This window comes from Oncorhynchus mykiss, chromosome 25 (assembly GCF_057628025.1).
Source record: "Oncorhynchus mykiss isolate SJ-2025 chromosome 25, ASM5762802v1, whole genome shotgun sequence".
Classification (NCBI taxonomy): Eukaryota; Metazoa; Chordata; class Actinopteri; order Salmoniformes; family Salmonidae; genus Oncorhynchus; species Oncorhynchus mykiss.
Genome location: NC_143046.1, coordinates 18,421,547 through 18,441,242, shown reverse-complemented (window position 1 = coordinate 18,441,242; position 19,696 = coordinate 18,421,547). Strand labels below are relative to the sequence as shown.

Sequence of the window (19,696 nt, the reverse complement as noted above, 5' to 3'; positions counted from 1 at the left end):
TGAAAGTTGATTCAACATTCAAGTTTTTGATGGATATTTTCTGCTTGCTTATGCTGCATTCATAACTAAGTGGGAAGGTGGTATTTACCCATACGCATGGGAAAAATCCACCTGAATACCCCTCCAACTCAATTACTGAGCTCTGACTTCTCCCACATGCTGTACCAGGGTTGCCTACTCCTTGTATACATCATCCAACTAAATGCTTAGTTAGTATAATGGGGATCCTGTTTTCTGGAAACAAAGCCTGCAGTACCGTGAACGGCCTTCAGCTTGAAATCGTCAATACGAAGGTTGAGTCGTTCTCCCCTGGTAGTTATGGCCCTGTTCTGTATAGATATTTTTGCCCACTCCCACAATGTACATTTTTTCAACCTGCCCACTAGGAGGCGGCCAGACAAATGTTGGGGTGTAGTCTGCCAATAAACCTAGAAGAAGACGTAGAGACGAAAAGGAACCAGGGGTGTATTACATTAGTCCAAACAGTTGCAAACTAAAACGAGACGTTCTATTGGACAAATTCAGGTAAGTCCCGCCCATTTCGTTCCGTTTGCTTCCGTTTAACAAACGTTTCGGAACAGAATCGGCGTAATGAATACGCCCCCGTCCTAGGACTCCAAAGGCCAACGTGCATACATTCGTGACGTCACTGCGTGCGTGATGACGTTGTAATGGAGGTTCAGAGGTGGCAGCTGTGGGTTGATATCAATGACTGTCGGTATTTGGAATATAAAACTGTTTAAAAGTTAGTTAAAAGGCCCTGACCGTTTTTAAACAAGGTAATTGCGAGTTTTTTAACTGTTCACTTGTAATTGCACAACCCTTATTTAGCGAATGCTAAGTCGGGAAGGTTGAAATTCAAGCCCTATTAGGAGTTGGTTAGCTAGCTAAGTTAACGTTAGCTAGATTTGCTAGCCAGCCACATATTTTAGCCAGCTGGCTAACGGTAGCTGACAGGTGCTAGGGTTGGGCATTATAAGAGGCGATGAAACACTATGATATCATTGTATCTGAAGAGAAACGCATCCTGTCCCCACTCTAAGGTTAGCAGACTGCTAGCTAATTAGCTAGTGAACTGCTAGCTAACTAGCTAGTGGGACAGGTAAGTTAGCTCAGTTCGATAACTAGATGGGTGCCTGTCATCACAGCCTGCTAAAAAAGTAGCTAGCCAGTTATTTGCCCCAATAACATCAAAGCATAGTCAAGTCCTCCTAACAGCAAGATTGTTAGGCACAGCATTAGCTATCTAGCTTAGGCAGTATGTTACACAGTATATTAGCTAGCTAACGTTAGATGTCTGTAATTCTCCTGTCAAATCTAGTTAACGTTAGCTAGATGTTTTAATGTAACCATCGAGTATGTGGCAAGAAATCTCACAGGGTTATTGTGTAACCGGACATTGTTTGTTGTTTATCTCCAGGTCAAACAAATAAAGAAGGACCACAATTCCATGGTCATTTTCTCGATTGAGAGTTTGTTTGTTTGTTTTTGATGCCTTGCTTGTAGAGCTGGCACTATGCCCGCGGCTACTGTGGATCATAGCCAAAGAATATGTGAGGTTTGGGCTGACAACCTGGATGAAGAACTCAAAAGGATCCGCCAGGTCATTCGAAAATACAACTACATTGCCATGGTAAGTTATGAAGAGTTCTGATTAAAGGCATCTTGGTTGACACTGACAGATATTTGCTGAACATTGTGCTGCTGCTCCATTTCTGCCTTCTCTATTGCTTTGTGTTCTGTTCATAGGACACAGAGTTTCCAGGTGTAGTTGCGAGACCGATTGGAGAGTTCAGAAGCAATGCTGACTACCAGTACCAGTTACTGCGATGTAATGTAGACTTGCTAAAGATTATCCAGCTGGGCCTTACCTTTATGAATGAACAGGGTGAATATCCACCGGGAACTTCAACATGGCAGTTCAATTTTAAGTTTAACCTCACGTAAGCGTTCCCCTTTCTATGTCTATCAATGTTCAACTAATTATCATGTCTTGTATCAAGACTTGACTTGCCCATGTTAGAGAACTCAGCTATATGACCTGCCTCTTGTACAGCACCTACAGAACAGGGGAAGTTTCATAGCAACGGCTCTTTGGAGGCACTAGGAGAAAAGGAATAACCTTTTTGTTTTTACCATGAAAGGTTTTAAAGATGATTGTAATGTTTATATGTATTGTACGGTACTTTCTTGAGGAATTACATTTTTATAACTTGAGATTTCTGCATTAAAGTAACTACAAAAAGGAAGTCCATTTGATGTAGTCTGTTATTGAGGTGATATTATTGTAGTATGGAGTTTGACTAGTTTACATGTCTGGACTGATGGGCAAAGGCACAAAAAAACCTGCTCATATGATGTATGAAACCAAGGCAAGAACAGGCTTATGTTCAGTGTTGATACTGCACACAATCAGGAGAGTCACGCTCATGACTACTTCTGGGCCAGGCCATTTGAAGGTTCAATGTCAGCAAGCCACATTGAACGCCCTGGACCAGAGCTAGTTCAGGACCTCCATACAGGAGTGAACGTTGTCATACTGAAGCTGCACTGCCTGCACACCATTCAGGTAAAGGACAATGTGACCAATATTGTTTTGAAACCATGTGGCCAAGACTTTCACTTGAGCCACCAAATAGGCTGCACCTGTCACATGAGCTGCTTACTTTCTCAACGAGCTAATTGACTTGCTTTTCTCCTAGTGCCTCAAGTCATTTTTCAAATGTTTATATTGACATATTTCATAAATGCTTTTGAGCATATCACAGGTACTGTTTTATTTTCATGTTTGTTTTAGTGAGGCACTGAAGACAGTGTTTTGAGTATTTTGTTGTTTACATGTAACTTGTTTCTATTGTGGAAGTAAAACCTAAAGGCTTATCAGCAGTCTCAGACATTGAAGAAAATATATATATATATAGTTGGACTGCATCCACTTACACAGCAACAACAACTTTGTCATGCTTAGTGTACCCCTTGTTCTTATAGCCATTACATTCATTGATATAAATCAGGGGTTCTTAAACTTTTTTGGCTCTTGACACAAAATATATACATTTACTATCTTCCTGTGACCCATATCTTGTTCCAACTACCCAAATTAAGAAGAAATTGTGTTAATATAGATATATTCTCATTACTCGCGACCCACCTCTCACATGCCCAGGAGCCACTTTGGGTCCCAACCCACAGTTTAAGAAACCCTGTTATAAATGTTTAGCCTAGGTGTGAGTGTGACAGGTGTCTCCCTTTCCGTCGTCAGGGAGGACATGTATGCACAGGACTCCATCGAGCTCTTGACAACATCAGGCATCCAGTTCAAGAAGCATGAGGAGGAGGGGATCGAGACATTGTACTTGGCTGAACTGCTCATGACCTCAGGGGTGGTGCTCTGTGAGGGCGTCAAGTGGCTTTCTTTCCACAGGTAGGCCATTTTAAAATAAAATCAAACTTTATTTGTCATGCGCCGAATACAACAAGTGTAGACCTTAAAGTGAAATGCTTACTTACAAGCCCTTAACCAACAGTGCAGTTCAGGAATAGTAAAACAATATTTGCCAAATTAACTAAAGTAAAAAATAATAAAAAGGAACATGAACATAACAATAACGAGGCTATATTACAAGGGGTACCGGTACCCAGTCAGTGTGTGGGGGTAGATGTTAGTTGAGGTAATTTGTGCATGTAGGTAGGGGTGAAGTGACTGCATAGATAATAAATAGTGATTAGCTGCAGTGCACAAAACAAATGGAGAGGGGGGGTGTCAATGTAAATAGTCTGGTGGCCATTTAATTGTTCAGCAGTCTTATGGCTTGAGGGTAGAAGCTGTTAAGGAGCCTTTTGGTCCTAGACTTGACGCTCCGGTACCGCTTGCCATGCAGTAGCAGAGAAAAGTCTATGACTTGGGTGACTGGAGTCTCTGACAATTTTATGGGCTTTCCTCTGACACCGCTTATTATATAGGTCCTGGATGGCAGGAAGCTTGGCCCCAGTGATGTACTGGGTCGTACACACTACCCTCTGTAATGCCTTAGTCAGATGCCAAGCAGTTGCCATAGCCATACCAGGCGGTGATGCAACTGGTCAGGATGCTCTCGATGGTGCAGCTGGATAACTTTTTGAGGATCTGGGGACCCATGCCAAATCTTTTCAGTCTCCTGAGGGAGAAAATGTTTTTTCGTGTTCTCTTCAGGACTGTCTTGGTGTGTTTGGACCATGATAGTTCGTTGGTGATGTTGACACCAAGGAACTTGAAACTCTCGACCCGCTCCACTACAGCCCCGTCGATGTTAATGGGGGCCTGTTCAGCCTGCCTTTTCCTGTAGTCCACGATTTGTCTTGCTCACATTGAGGGAGAGGTTGTTGTCCTGGCACCACAATGGCAGTTCTCTGACCTCCCTTTAGGGTGTCTCATTTTTGTCAGTGATCAGGCCTTCCACTGTTGTGTCGTCAAGAAACTTAATGATGGTGTTGGAGTCGTGTTTGGCCATGGCGGGCGTGGGTGAACAGGGAGTACAGGAGGGGACTAAGTACACACCTCTGAGGGGCCCCAGTGTTGAAGATCAGCGTGGCAGACGTGTTGTTGCCTACCCTTACCACCTGGGGGCGTCCCGTCAGGAAGTCCAGGATCCAGTTTCAGAGGAAAGTGTTTAGTCCCAGGGTCCTTACTTTAATGATGAGCTTGTGGGCACTATGGTGTTGAATGCTGAGCTGTAGTCAAGGAACAGCATTCGCACATAGGTGTTCCTTTGTCCAGGTGGGAAAGGGCAGTGTGGATTGCGATTGTGTCATCTGTGGATCTGTTGGGGTGGAATGCGAATTGCAGTGGGTCTAGGATATCTGGGAGGATGCTATTGATGTGAGCCATGACCAGCCTTTCAAAGCACTTCATTGCTACCAACGTGAGTGCTATGGGGCGGTAATCATTTAGGCAGGTTACCTTCACTTCCTTGGGCACAGGGACTATGGTGGTCTGCTTGAAACATGTAGGTATTACAGATTCGGTCAGGGAGAGGTTGATAATGACAGTGAAAACGCTTGCCAGTTGTTCCGTGCATATTTTGAGTACACGTTCTGGTAATCCATCTGGCCCTATGGCTTTGTGAATGTTGTTTAAAGGTCTTGCTCACATCTGCTACCGAGAGTGTTATCACAGTCATCCAGAATAGCTGGTGCTCTCGTGCATGCTTCAGTGTTTCTTGCCTGAAGCGAGGATAAAAGCCATTTAGCTCGTCTGCTAGGTTCGCATCACTGGGCAGCTCGCGTCTGGGTTTCCCTTTTGTAGTCCGTAATAGTTTTCAAGCTCTGCCACATCCGACGAGTGTCAAAGCCGGTGTAGTGGGATTCAATCTTAGTCCTGTATTGACGCTTTGCTTGTTTGATGGTTCGTCTGAGGGCATAGCAGGATTTCTTGTAAGCGTGTCCAGCTCCTTGAAAGCGGCAGCTCTAGCCTTTAGCTCGATGTGGATGTTGCCTGTAATCCATGGTTTCTGGTTGGGATATGTACGTACGGTCACTGTGGGGATGACGTCGTCGATGCACTTATTGATGAAGCCGATGATTGAGGTGGTATACTCCTCAATGCCGATGATTGAGGTGGTATACTCCTCAATGCCGATGATTGAGGTGGTATACTCCTCAATGCCATTGGATGAATCCTGGAACATATTCCAGTCTGTCCTAGCAAAACAGTCCTCGCTTCATCTGACCACTTCCGTATTGAGCGAGTCACTGGTACTTCCGGCTTTTGTTTTTGCTTGTAAGCTGGAGGGCGGGGGAGGACTTTTTATACATCTCTGTGGGTGGCGTAAAGGTGGTCTAGAGTTGTTGTTTCTTTTCCTTTGTTTGCACATGTGACATGCTGGTAAAAATGTGGTAAAACTGGTTTAATTTTTCCTGCATTAAAGTCCCCGGCCACTAGGAGCGCCGCTTCTGGATGAGCATTTTCCTGTTTGCTTATGGCCTTATAGAGTTTGTTGAGTGAGCTATTACTGCTGGTATCGGTTAGTGGTGGTACAAAGATTGCTACGAATAATATAGATGAGGTCTCTCTTGGTAAATAGTGTGGTCGTCAGCTTATCACAAGGTACTCTACCTCAGGCGAGCAATACCTCGAGACTTCTTTAATATTAGACATTGCGCACCTGCTGTTATTTGACAAAAAGGCACACACACCCCTCGTCTTACCAGACGTAGTAGCCTCTTCTCTGTTCTGCCGGTGCATGGAATATTATGCCAGCTCTATATTATCCGTGTCTTCGTTCAGCCACGACGAAACATAAGAGATTTGTTTATGTCCCGTTGGTAGGATAATCGTAGGTCATCAATTTTATTTTCCAATGATTGCATGTTTGCAAATAGAACGGATGGCAGTGGGAGTTTAGTCGCTCGCCTACAGATTCTCAGAAGGCAGCCCGACCTGCGCCCTCTTTTCCTCCTTCTTTTCTTCACACAAATGATGACATTTGGGCCTGTTCCCGGGAAAGCGGAATATCCTTCTTGTCGGACTCATTAAAGGAAAAAGCTTCTTCCAGTTCGTGGTGCGTAATCGCTGTTCTGATGTCCAGAAGTTATTTTCGGTCATAAGAGACGGTAGCAGCAACATTATGTACAAAATAAGTTAAAACAACGCAAAAACTAACAAAATAGCACAGTTGGTTAGGAGCATGTAAAACTTCAGGCTTCCTTTTCGGCGCCATCTTATCAGATCCAGATTCTAACCACACATGTATGTTATTTGTCACATCTGGTGCAAACTTGACCATTGTTAAAATCAATCATCTTAGACCTAAGAAGCATTTGGTTTATTTTTCTGTTTGCAGTGGCTATGACTTTGGCTATCTGATCAAGATTCTGTCCAACTCTAACCTGCCCGAAGAGGAAGTGGACTTCTTTGAGATCCTTCGCCTGTTCTTCCCCATCATATATGATGTCAAGTACCTCATGAAGAGCTGCAAAAACCTCAAGGTAACTTCAGCACATCATAACAGTTAAAGAAAGTATTACTCAACTTTGTATTCAATGAGTTTTCAGAGAGCTAACTAGGCCACAAGTCTTAATCGATAGCCTTTAAATGCATTATAGACATGGCCAGATGGCTATATTAGCAGAATCTGTGAGTGACAGGGCTGAGTTTGATTGACAGGGTGGGCTACAGGAAGTGGCAGAACAGCTGGAGCTGGAGAGGATTGGCCCCCAGCACCAAGCTGGCTCAGACTCACTACTGACAGGCATGGCATTCTTCAAGATGAGAGAGGTACTCTGTCCATGTGTGTGTCCCAAATGGAACCCTATTCAATATACAGTACCAGTCAAAGGTTATGACACACCACTTACTCATTCAAGGGTTTAAATTTATTTTTTATTATTTTCTACATTGTAGAATAATAGTGAAGATATCACATCTATGAAATAACACATATGGAGTCATGTAGTAACCAAAAAAGAAAGTGTTAAACAAATCAAAATATATTTTAGATTATTCAAAGTAGCCACCATTTGCCTTGATGACAGCTTTGCACACTCTTGTCATTCTCTCAACCAGCTTCATGAGGAATGCTTTTCCAACAGTCTTGAAGGAGTTCCCACATATGCTGAGCACTTGTTGGCTGCTTTTCCTTCACTCTGCGGTCCAACTCATCACAAACCATCTCAATTGGGTCGAGGTCGGGTGATTGTGGAGGCCAGGTCATCTGATGCAGCAATCCATCACTCTCCTCCTTGGTCTAATAGCTCTTACACAGCCTGGAGGTGTGTTGGGTCATTGTCCTGTTGAAAAACAAATGATAGTCCCACTAAGCGCAAACTAGATGGGATGGCGTATCGCTGCATAATGCTGTGGTAGCCATGCTGGTTAAGTGTGCCTTGAATTATACATAATTCATTGACAAGGTCACCAGCAAAGCACCATCACACCTCCATGCTCCACGGTGGGAACCACACATGCGGAGTACATCCGTTCACCTACTCTGTGTCTCACAAAGACACGGCGGTTGGAACCAAAAATCTCCAATTTGGACTCATCAGACCAAAGGACAGATTTCCACCGGCCTAATGTCCATTGCTCGTGTTTCTTGGCCCAAGCATGTCTCTTCTTCTTATTGATATTCTTAAGTACAGTGGCTTGCGAATGTATTCACCTCCCCTAGGCATTTTTACTATTTTGTTGCCTAACAACCTGGAATTAAAATATTTACACATCACAACAAGAGACAACACATACATAGAGACCTAAGAAAATAACAACAACATGGTACCAACATTATTGGGCAAGAAGGGAGGGACCACTTTGTAGAATCTCGAATATAAAATATATTTTGATAACACTTTTTTTACTAAATGAAATGTGTTATTTCTTAGTTTTAAAATAACACATTTCTAGGCAGCCTAGTCAGCATTCAACTGATACCTTTCGCATTTAACCCAACCCCTTTGAATCAGAGAGGTGCCGTAATTGAGATCGACGTCGTCGGCGCTCGAGGAAAAGTGGGTTAACTGAGGGGCAGAACAACAGATTTGTACCTTGTCAGCTCGGGGATTCGATCCAGCAACCTTTTGGTTACTGGCCCAACACTCTAACCACTAGGCTACCTGCCGCCCCATTTTTACAATGTAGAAAATAGTAACAATAAAGGAAAACCTTTGAATAAGTTTGTGTGTCCAAACTTTTGAATGGTACTGTATAGTTCACTACCTCTGACCAGAGCCCTGTGGGCCCAGATCAAAAGTAGTGCCCTATAAAGGGAATAGGGTTGGTACTGAGATGTTTGTGTGAATGGATCATAGAACAGGGAGATGACTCACAACTTGCATTTCTTCAAAGAGCCACCAGATGGTATTAAAGAGATAAACACATACTACTTTCACTAACCACATTTCCATCCACAGTTTTTATGGGAGTAAAGTCATACTGTATTTTTTTTAAATCCTGACAGCTGTGATGGAAACAGGAAGTTTCAGTACAATTTTATAAATTCTGACAGATCATTTGTTCGTTTGACATGGTAAGATCTTTTTGTGTCAGTAAAATTTATTATGCGAGAAGTGGTGGTGGAAACGCCTTTATGGGCAAATATTAATATATTAACCATCATATCAATGTAAACTTGGAGTCACGCGATGTGTGTGGTCCTCCCACTACAACTCGGGAAAGCATGCAGTTCATTAGGCTATAGATGAAATAACACAGGGTGGTGAAAATGCACGGTGATCTTGATGCTCTTTCCAATAAATATCTAGGGTCTGATTCTGGTAACGTGATGCTTGACTGCCTTTTGACAAATAAAAATATTCTCGTTCTTATCCATAATAAGCCACTGTATTTGCGAGCAGTTGGCTTGAGCGCAGGTGCCAAGACCAAAGTAGGCACATTTAACACAACAGTTGTGATTACTATTGGTAGAGTTGAAAATCGATGGACACACATTAAACGTTTTATTTTTATTCGGTACATGAAAACTCAAGCGAAAAAGTGCATTATATGTGCACAATGTTTTAGTTTTTTTGCAACAAGTCTGTTTGGTGAAACACCACTGATGGTAAAATGGGCATATTGTCTTTGAATATTCTAAAATCTGCAATCTGTCGCCAATTGGGTGGAAACCTAGCTACAAACTAGTATACTTTTTATTGTATCTGACATCACATATTTTTTTAGATGTTCTTTGAGGATCATATCGACGATGCGAAGTACTGTGGTCACTTGTACGGGCTGGGTTCAGGCTCTGCATACGTCCAGAACGGCACAGGGAACGCCTACGAGGAGGAAGCCAATAAACAGCTGTCATGACATCATCACTGGGATCTTTCTGGATGGTCTGCTCTAGTCAATTACTACGACGACTGGAATAATGGAAGAACAAAAGCATTTTATATATATATATATATATATATATATATATACCATTTCGGAAGCTCTTTGTCATAAGCGCTTCTTACTTTAGATGGTTGGTGAATTTGGTGGTTCAATAGTTCCAGATGTACCCAAGGTGTGTGTTTGTGCTTAAAATCCTGTTTTTTCTATGAAAGCAGTTTAGAGGGGCTGGTTGGTTCATTTAGATTTCACATGAAGCGCTTGAAGAGAAACAAGGGATTTTAGTTTTTCAAACTTTTTCTGTAGAAATTTTGCACTTTAAAGCTCCTAACCAGATCCATGATTTTATATGAAAAGCTACGTTTTTCTGGTATGCTCCTCGTTGTTGCCTTCTCTAAGTTACATTTTTTTCACTTAACATCTGTCTTTATTATGAAAATAAGTTGTTTTTTTTTCACCAAACTTAGCCTTAATAGTAGCTACATTTTTTTTAATGTTATTTTAATATTTAATTTATTGTACTGGTTGGTTCTTTTCATGTGACGAGACCCCCCCTCCCCTCCATATGTAAAGAAAAAAAAGAACAAAAATGCAATATACGAGAGATTGTTTTTAAAGCTTTTGTAAATAAAGGCTTCAAACTTTTCTAACATATAAGAACTTGATTTGAGTGAGTTTGAAATCTGTTTAAGAGTCATATTTTAAATGATATACCTTATAGGCTATTGAGACCTATATGGGAGAAAGGTACAAGAACAGTCAATAGCAATATAAACAGGCTGAACATGGCATCATTGTATTTATCTGATAAGGCATCACAGTACAGTACATAGCCTCACATGTTCATAAAGGTATTTTTCTCCATTCATGCACAGAGTATTAAAAAAATATAGATTGACATGGTTTTGCATACATTTGAGCCATTTACCAAAATGAAAACCGATGCAAACTGATGCTGATGACTCATTTCCAAACAGAAAATGTAATTTAAAAGGACCAAAGGAGTACAATCAGAACAGAACCCTCACAAGGAATGAAACAGCTGGAGCAATCACTGTATTATTCCACTGCACTTCCATATTTGAATGGAGTTGAATTGAGAATGCAGCAAACATTCTGAAACCGAGGCTTGGATTTGAAGACCATAGGCCAGTGTGTCAGGCCTCTGGAGAAAAACAGGATCTTTGGCTGGCAGTTTGACAATAAATAGCACTACAGGAACACTTGACATGGCAAGCACACTGACATAAAAAATAAGACTGATTTGTGATGTCTAAGAGCCAATGGTATCCTCACCAATGCCAGAGGAACACAGGAATCCTTTCAAATCAAAGAATATCAATATAGCCCTTATTCAAATGATTATTATGCAACAGTGATTTTACCGCGTTTCCAAGAGAGAGAAACTGGTATAATACATGAAACTATTTACGTTCTTATGTTTAGTTAGCATCCTGAGTATGAAGCATGCATCAGTTAATTGAAGGATTTTTTTTTTTTTTAAATCACAACAGGTTGTTAATCTCTTCAATACTTCTTTCATGTTCAGTGCCATAAAAAGCCTAACACTGCATATCTCATCCAATAATCACACACACAAAGCATATTTTACTCTTAATATGTCTATACAATCATAGAATCAACATTCACTATCATACATCTTTGCGTGTTGGTTTAGGATTAAGTATTGGCAAATTCTAAAATTACATTAAAATGGAATATTTATACTGTTTCTGTCAATAATCACAAATACAAGTTAGTCATTCTAGTTTAGACATTACACAAGTAAAAATAGACGAATTTGAAGACGAAGTCCAAGATAATCAAATCATACAACAATACTTCAAGGGTCCTTTACTAAAATAATATAGATGTACTGAACACATACACATGTAGCTTCTTAGACCAACCACCTGTTATACAAAGTGAAAATAAAACACTTCTCATTCTATTCTTATGCTTTTCAGATCCAAACTTGAAAAAACACGGCAAGTAATTGGAATGCAACTTCAATCTTCCGAGGCCACAACTTGATCTCATACTCAATATTCAGCCTTCAGGAAACCAGTTTCCACCATGTTAAATGATTTCTTTAGAAACAACAATAACAATGCTTCGTTGGATTCAAATGTTACATCGTCTGTTTCCAATGATACTGGTGAGAGCAAAAACAACAGTAAACTAAGCCCTTCTAAGCAGCAATTAACTACAGCAGTGTGTTATGGTAAGAAAGATGACTGGTTATGGTGATATCACAACTGCACATTCTCATAGGCACGCTGAACACTGGGATCACCATAGACCTGTTGAAGGAAATAAGCATTATGTGATTCATTAGAAATAAACCATATCGTTTTTACCTCAAGCTTTGTGGATAATATTTTTAAAATATTGAGATCAATTTTCAACTCACCTATGATTCCACTTACAAGTCTTCATTCCTCACCATTGTTATGTTTCATTCTCTATGGCCATTGCTGGGTTACTTGTGCCTGAAACACAGCATGCATACAGTTAATTAAGTTATTGGAGAATGGTCCTAGAATAATGATTTGTAGACAACATTTAAAAGTAAAAAAAACAGTGGACATAAGTCTGGGGTTAGAGTCATGGCAAGGGTTACGGTTGAAACGGGATGTGGACATGAAGCTAAGGTTAGGGTTGAACCGGGATCTGGACATGAAGCTAGAGCTAGGGTTGAACCGAGATCTGGACATGAAGCTAGCGTTAGGGTTGAACTGGGATCTGGACATGAAGCTAGCGTTAGGGTTGAACCGGGATCTGGACATGAAGCTAGCGTTAGGGTTGAACCGGGATCTGGACATGAAGCTAGCGTTAGGGTTGAACCGGGATCTGGACATGAAGCTAGTATTAGGGTTGAACCGGGATCTGGACATGAAGCTAGCGTTAGGATTGAACCAGGATCTGGACATGAAGCTGAGTTTAGAGTTGAACCGGGATCTGGACATGAAGCTAAGGTTAGGGTTGAACCGGGATCTGGACATGAAGCTAAAGTTAGGGTTGAACCGGGATGTGGACATGATGCTAGAGTTAGTTTGAACCAGGATGTGGACATGAAGCTAGAGTTAGGGTTGAACCAGGATGTGGACATGAAGCTAGAGTTAAGGTTGAACCAGGATGTGGACATGAAGCTAGAGTTAGGGTTGAACCAGGATGTGGACATGAAGCTAGAGTTAGCTTGAACCAGGATGTGGACATGAGGCTAGAGTTAGGGTTGAACCAGGATCTGGACATGAAGCTAGAGTTAGGGTTGAACCAGGATGTGGACATGAAGCTAGAGTTAGGGTTGAACCAGGATGTGGACATGAAGCTAGTGTTAGGGTTGAACCAGGATTTGGACATGAAGCTAGTGTTAGGGTTGAACCGGGATCTGGACATGAAGATAAGGTTAGGGTTTGCCCGCCTCCCATCAGATATTTGAGCCCTCACCCCGTCTCTCTTTGTCCTCTGCTCCCCCGTTCTCTGTCCAGGAGGGGGCGCTGTTCAACAGTCGACTTTGGGACTCCCTCAGTGGTTTGGCTGGGAACTGGTGGCTCTCTCCAACAACGCTGCACAACACAGGACAAACCATTAGGCAGGATCAGTACATGAATGGATTTCAATGGACTATTAGCAAAATAACTGTTAGAAAAGTACTCTAAAGTACTCTCTCACATCTGTATCCAAAAACCATCTTTATGGAAAAGGACCAAATGTATGAAGAGTGGAGGCAGGACAGTGATTTCCTATGAGGGATGAATACTTAAGTCTTGTTGGGAGGGGGTTTGTATCCATGAGATTAATACTTATGTATTAGGGGGGGGGGGTTGTCCAGGAGAATAAAACACGTCTTGTTGGGAGGAGGGTTGTGTCCAGGAGATTAAAACATGTCTTGTTGGGAGGGGGGTTGTGTCCAGGAGATGAATACTTACGTCTTGTTGGGAGGGGGGTTGTGTCCAGGAGATGAATACTTACGTCTTGTTGGGAGGGGGGTTGTGTCCAGGAGATGAATACTTACGCCTTGTTGGGAGGGGGGTTGTGTCCAGGAGATGAATACTTACGTCTTGTTGGGAGGGGGGTTGTGTCCAGGAGATGAATACTTACGCCTTGTTGGGAGGGGGGTTGTGTCCAGGAGAGGTGGGCTGCTCAGGATCCTGATTCACCAGACAGGTTGGGAAGGAGCACCCATCACCCAGACTAAGCACAAAACACAATCCTGTGTTTAAAAGTCTTCCTCTTCATCCTCCTAATAACTAACAACTAACTAACCTCCTCTCACGCTTAGAAACATTATCCCCTCATTGCCCCCATAGTTCACCATTGAGTTCAAGTTCTTCCTTCTCCCCTCCTCTCTGTCACTGTCAGCCCCAAAGTATAGTCCAGAGCCTTGCCAGACCTTTCTGTTTAGCTGAGAATGTCAGTGTTTTCACGGTGGGTTCAGTCAAGAGTCGATAGCATGATATTTATTTGCGAGCAGCATACCACCCTGCATCACACTGCTGGCTTGCCTCTGAAGCTAAACAGGGTTGGTCCTGGATGGGAGACCAGATGCTGCTGGAAGTGGTGTGGAGGGGCAGTAGGGGGTACTCTTCCCTCTGGTCTAAGGAAATCCCAATGCCCCAGGGCAGTGATTGGGGACATTTCCCTGCATAGGGTGCCATTTTTTCTGATGGGATTTTAAAACGGGTGTCCTGACTCTGATCACTAAAGATCACATGGCACTTATCGTAAAAGTAGACATGTTAACCCCGGTGTCCTGGCTAAATTCCCAATCTGGCCCTAATACCATCATGGCCACCTAATCATCCACAGCTTCCAATTGGCTCATTCTTACCCAGGTCGATGCTGTAATAGGTCATATGTTCTCAGTTAACTTATCTGGTAAAATAAGGGAATAAGTATATACCTGGAGTACACAGGAAATGGCCAGTATCTCATTTCATCACCGAAGACCTGGCGGAAGTTCTTACTGAGGCCCAGACTGAAGCCATTCTTATCTGCCCCATGACGGAAAGCTGGCGCGCGGACAGCCTCTGAACAACAGAGTAGAATATGATCAGTGTTGAACCAAAACTGAGGAGAGATTTAGTTTTGCATCATTTATAGAGAACATATGCAATCTAGATGTTTCATAGTTCAAAGGAAACTGAGAGAGGAACGTCATTGTTTTGTGGGCACTTACGCAACTCCTGAACCAATAGCAACACCTTCATGGATAAAAGACATTTTGAGACATCAGTTGTCAAATCTCTTAATGGGGAAGAGATTGCTGAAAGAGTTTGATATTCTCAAAGGGTGGGGATATTTGCTGTTTAAAAGCCTGCCACAACTGTAGACTAACACCCTTGACTCCATCTCACTGAACTGCCCTTGGTACAGCAAAAATGAAGATCAGCCATTTGTAATTTACTTTATGTAATGACAATGAGCCAACGAGCCTGAGAACCCTGCTCTCTGAGTACAGATCTATGCCTTCAGGTCTGCTGGCTGTGCTGTGTTACTAGATGTGACTGGCCTTGTCCTCTAAAGGCCTGTCCAGCAGGGCTACCTTTCCAGCAGGTCTACCTGTCCAGCAGGGCTACCTGTCCAGCAGGGCTACCTTTCCAGCAGGTCTACCTGTCCAGCAGGGCTACCTGTCCAGCAGGGCTACCTTTCCAGCAGGGCTACCTGTCCAGTGTCTGTTACTAAGCCTCTTACTGTGAGCCTGTTGTTCACCCCATGAATAATCCACTCACTCAGATCGTAGAGACAAAAAAGTGCACCACTGTGCACACAGAGCTGGGCCATATGGACAAAAATCCATATCACGATAAATTTACAAAATGATCAGGATAACGATACATTGAACGTTGCGTTTATAAAATGAGTGTGCACCACTTTTATATTACCCTTAAAACTACTACTACTGCTACTACTACTACTACTACTGGTACTACTGCTACTACTACAGGTACTACTGCTACTACTACTACTACTACTACTACTGGTACTACTGCTACTACTACTACTACTACTACTACTGGTACTACTGCTACTACTACTGCTACTACTACTACTACTACTACTACTGGTACTACTGCTACTACTACCGGTACTACTGCTACTGCTACTGCTACTGCTACTACTACTGGTACTACTGCTACTGCTACTACTACTACTACTACTACTGGTACTACTGCTACTGCTACTACTACTACTACTACTACTACTGCTACTACTACTACTACTACTACTACTACTACTGGTACTACTGCTACTACTATCGGTACTACTGCTACTGGTACTACTACTACTACTACTACTACTACTACAGCTCCTACCACTACTGCTCCTACTACTACTACTGCTACTACTACTGGTACTGCTACTACTACTACTACTACTACTACTACTGGTACTACTGCTACTACTACCGGTACTACTGCTACTGGTACTACTGCTACTACTACTACTACTACTACTGGTACTACTGCTACTACTACCGGTACTACTGCTACTGGTACTACTACTACTACTACTACTACTACTACAGCTCCTACCACTACTGCTCCTACTACTACTACTACTACTACTACTACTGGTACTACTGCTACTACTATCGGTACTACTGCTACTGGTACTACTACTACTACTACTACAGCTCCTACCACTACTGCTCCTACTACTACTACTACTACTGCTACTACTACTGGTACTGCTACTACTACTACTACTACTACTACTACTGGTACTACTGCTACTACTACCGGTACTACTGCTACTACTACTACTACTACTACTACTGTTACTACTGCTACTACTACCGGTACTACTGCTACTGGTACTACTACTACTACTACTACTACTACTACTACAGCTCCTACTACTACTGCTACTACTACTACTACTGCTACTACTACTACTACTACTATTACTACTGTTACTACTACTGCTACTACTACTGCTACTACTGCTGCTACTACTGGTACAACTGCTACTACTACTCCTACTACTACTGCAACTGGTACTACTACTACTGCTACTACTACTACTGCTACTACTACTGCTACTATGGCTACTACTACTGGTACAACTGCTACTACTACTACTACTCCTACTACTACTGCAACTGGTACTACTACTACTGCTCCTACTACTACTGCTCCTACTGCTACTACTACCGGTACTACTGCTACTGGTACAACTACTACTACTACTACTACTACTGCTCCTACTACTACTGCTACTACTGGTACTACTACTGGTACAACTGCTACTACTACTACTACTCCTACTACTACTGCAACTGGTACTACTACTACTGCTCCTACTACTACTGCTCCTACTACTACTGCTCCTACTGCTACTACTACCGGTACTACTGCTACTGGTACAACTACTACTACTACTACTACTACTGCTCCTACTACTACTGCTACTACTGGTACTACTGCTACTACTACTGGTACTGCTACTACTACTACTGGTATTACTGCTACTGGTACTACTACTACTACTACTGGTACTACTAATACTAATACTGGTACTATTGCTACTTCTACTACTACTACTACTGGTACTACTGCTACTAGTACTACTGCTACTACTGCTACTGCACTAAGACTGCTACTACTGCTACTGCACTAAGACTGCTACTACTACTACTACTACTTATACTGCTTCTATTATCACTACTACTACTACTAGTACTACTACTTATACTGCTTATATTATCACTACTACTACTACTACTACTACTGCTGCTACTTCTACTGCTACTTTTAATACTACTGCTACTACTACTTGGAATGTTGTAGTTATCAATTGTCCCATTAGAAATAGCCCATAGTAGCAGACTAATTTCATGTCAAACTTCACATTCCTCTAGTAAAAGCTTATTGTTGTTATTATTATTATTTAATATCAGTAATATGTCCTTGATAAATGATTGGTTCGGTCAGTATCGATAATTTCCGGTTTATCGTCCCAGCTCTAGCACTCATAATAAGAGACTGCTCTCTCTGTCTGTCTGTCTGTCTGATAATGGCCATAACGAGCCTTAATGGCCACAAAGAGCCTTATCAAATCATACCACAGATGAGTGACTCAATCTGTGTTTTTATTTGATGTGGAGAAGAATAGAATAAGGTCCCTATCCCAGGCCTGTTCTTGGAAACTCCGTCAGAGCACCCATGTTAGGTCTGTTTCTATTCTGTTTAGTGAGACACCAGGGAAATGCTCACAACAACACACAGATACACCATGCCAGCTCTTACCCAGAGTGGATCTGTTCTTGCAGACCAGCCAGCAGTGGTAGACGAACAGTGAGGCCAGACTGACAGAGAACATGGAAGCAGCGAAGAACAGGAACATGATGTGGAACTTAGCCTGGGTGTCAGGCAGACCATTCTGAGGGAGTGGTTCCAAACAAACACAATGTATTAGTCTTGCAGTTGTCATGACATTGGCCTGGGGGGTAGGTTTATGACAGTCATAAATACCTCTTTCCCCCTTTTTCCTCTCTCTACCCTACTGATGTTACATTTGCAAACCCTTGGTTAACATAGAGATTCTGGGAACATCAGAAGGTGGGGGGAAATGAACAATATTCTGGTAATCCGACCAATGGAACATATGCGGTGGTACTTAATGAATATGATGTCAGTTCGGTTGTCATCTGAGACATTCTCATCAATGATAAGATTACATAAACTCTACCATGGAAAGTCTACACATCAGAGTTATCGGATTCACATGGAATTGTTGTTCAATTTAAATGCTTGAATATTAAATTATTCGTGATGGGATGAAATGTGATTTTAGCTTCTAAAATGTGAGATTTGGGTTTTCATAAGATAGGGCTCTGCTCAATCAGTGAAAGGTCCCTGTGAAGGGACATGGGCTATAAAACTTTTCAAACACGCCCTCCTCTCCCTTCCTATATAAAGCCTTGACGACAATATAACCTCCTGTTCCGAGGACGTGAGGACAACGGTCCGATGTCAGAATGGTTCAGATAATAACTACAGAACGAAGCCAACATCAGCGTGAGCTTTGGTTGCGAATTGTATGAACTTTGAACTCTTATTCACTACAGAAGTGATACCTCCTAGCCGTTGAGTTAGGAACAGCAAACGAGGGTTAGGAAGGAACAGACAGAGTATCCCGTCTATCACACAACGACGTTACGACAACGTATCCAATTGACCACCAGAGACATTCTTCAAAGGACTCGGTTGGGCAACACGGCCTTCCATCTACCACCAACCTACCGAAGCACAGCTCAGAGTAAATATGTATTGCATTTTCCTTTTCCAAATGGGCAGTAATTTAGAATGCATAAGATACTGTATTTACAATAGCACAGCTTCTTCCCTTTGTTCCTCAGTCTTCCCGCTCTTTCACTCAAACCCAGCCCGTTTTCTTTTGTGAAACAAGCTGTCATATCTGTTCCGCCCGCAAGGGACGTTTTCCTTTATGATGTAATTTGTAATCAAGTTATGATTTAATTATGTGTATATGTAATTCTGTGTGATTAGTTAGGTATTTAGTAAATAAATAATTAAACCCAATTTTCTATTGCTGATTCAACTTGTTAGCCAGGGTTCGTGCAGATAACCAAGAATTTACAACTTTCAGATGAGACTGAATTAAGATGACGATTGATATTGACTGCTATTGATGTAAAATATTACTAGGTCTTTTATAGTTTATTCGGAAGATAACAGCTCTATAAATATTATTTTGTGGTGCCCGACTCTCTAGTCAATTACATTTACATGATTAGCTCAATCAGGTAATATTAATTACGGATAAATTATTTTATAGAATAGCATGTCATATCACTTAATCCGGCATAGCCAAAGACACGATACAGTACCTGTATGTGTGCATTAGGCATAACCT

At 41.9% G+C, this 19,696-nt stretch overlaps 2 protein-coding genes across 14 annotated transcripts in view; one reads left to right on the top strand and one right to left on the bottom strand.

Moving 5' to 3' along the window:
• Positions 1-599: 599 nt before the first annotated feature.
• cnot7 (CCR4-NOT transcription complex, subunit 7) lies at positions 600-12,176 on the top strand. 12 transcript variants are annotated; one of them, XM_021583482.3, is made up of 7 exons: positions 600-779; positions 1,421-1,633; positions 1,750-1,943; positions 3,263-3,424; positions 6,822-6,966; positions 7,145-7,255; positions 9,656-10,468. In XM_021583482.3, the coding sequence occupies exons 2-7, from the start codon at positions 1,517-1,519 to the stop codon at positions 9,785-9,787; spliced, it is 861 nt and encodes a 286-aa protein (XP_021439157.1). In that variant the 5' UTR covers positions 600-779; positions 1,421-1,516; the 3' UTR covers positions 9,788-10,468. The 12 variants fall into 12 exon arrangements, with proteins under 12 accessions (XP_021439157.1, XP_021439159.1, XP_090076420.1 ...); XM_021583484.3 differs by lacking the exon at positions 9,656-10,468 and adding an exon at positions 11,779-12,176 and having other exon boundaries at positions 637-779; XM_090220294.1 differs by having other exon boundaries at positions 637-779; positions 7,544-10,468.
• The window catches only part of zdhhc2 (zDHHC palmitoyltransferase 2), a 26,334-nt gene continuing 17,220 nt past the window's right edge, over positions 10,583-19,696 (bottom strand). For both annotated transcript variants that reach the window (XM_036970403.2, XM_036970402.2), the window contains 6 exons: positions 18,067-18,199; positions 14,718-14,844; positions 13,916-14,008; positions 13,262-13,380; positions 12,225-12,303; positions 10,583-12,114 (listed from right to left, as the gene is read on the bottom strand). In XM_036970403.2, coding sequence (XP_036826298.1) covers positions 12,263-12,303; positions 13,262-13,380; positions 13,916-14,008; positions 14,718-14,844; positions 18,067-18,199 — 513 coding nt within the window. In that variant the 3' untranslated portion in view covers positions 10,583-12,114; positions 12,225-12,262. The remainder of the gene's footprint in view (positions 12,115-12,224; positions 12,304-13,261; positions 13,381-13,915; positions 14,009-14,717; positions 14,845-18,066; positions 18,200-19,696) is intronic.

What these genes read in the sequence shown, in the direction of transcription:
- cnot7 (XM_090220294.1), top strand. Translation starts at nt 1,517, where the DNA reads ATGCCCGCGGCTACTGTGGATCATAGCCAAAGAATATGTGAGGTTTGG. An exon ending in AATTTTAAGTTTAACCTCAC is followed by an intron (nt 1,944 to 3,262) that starts GTAAGCGTTCCC and finishes TTCCGTCGTCAG; the next exon opens with GGAGGACATGTATGCACAGG. An exon ending in AAGTGGCTTTCTTTCCACAG is followed by an intron (nt 3,425 to 6,821) that starts GTAGGCCATTTT and finishes TTCTGTTTGCAG; the next exon opens with TGGCTATGACTTTGGCTATC.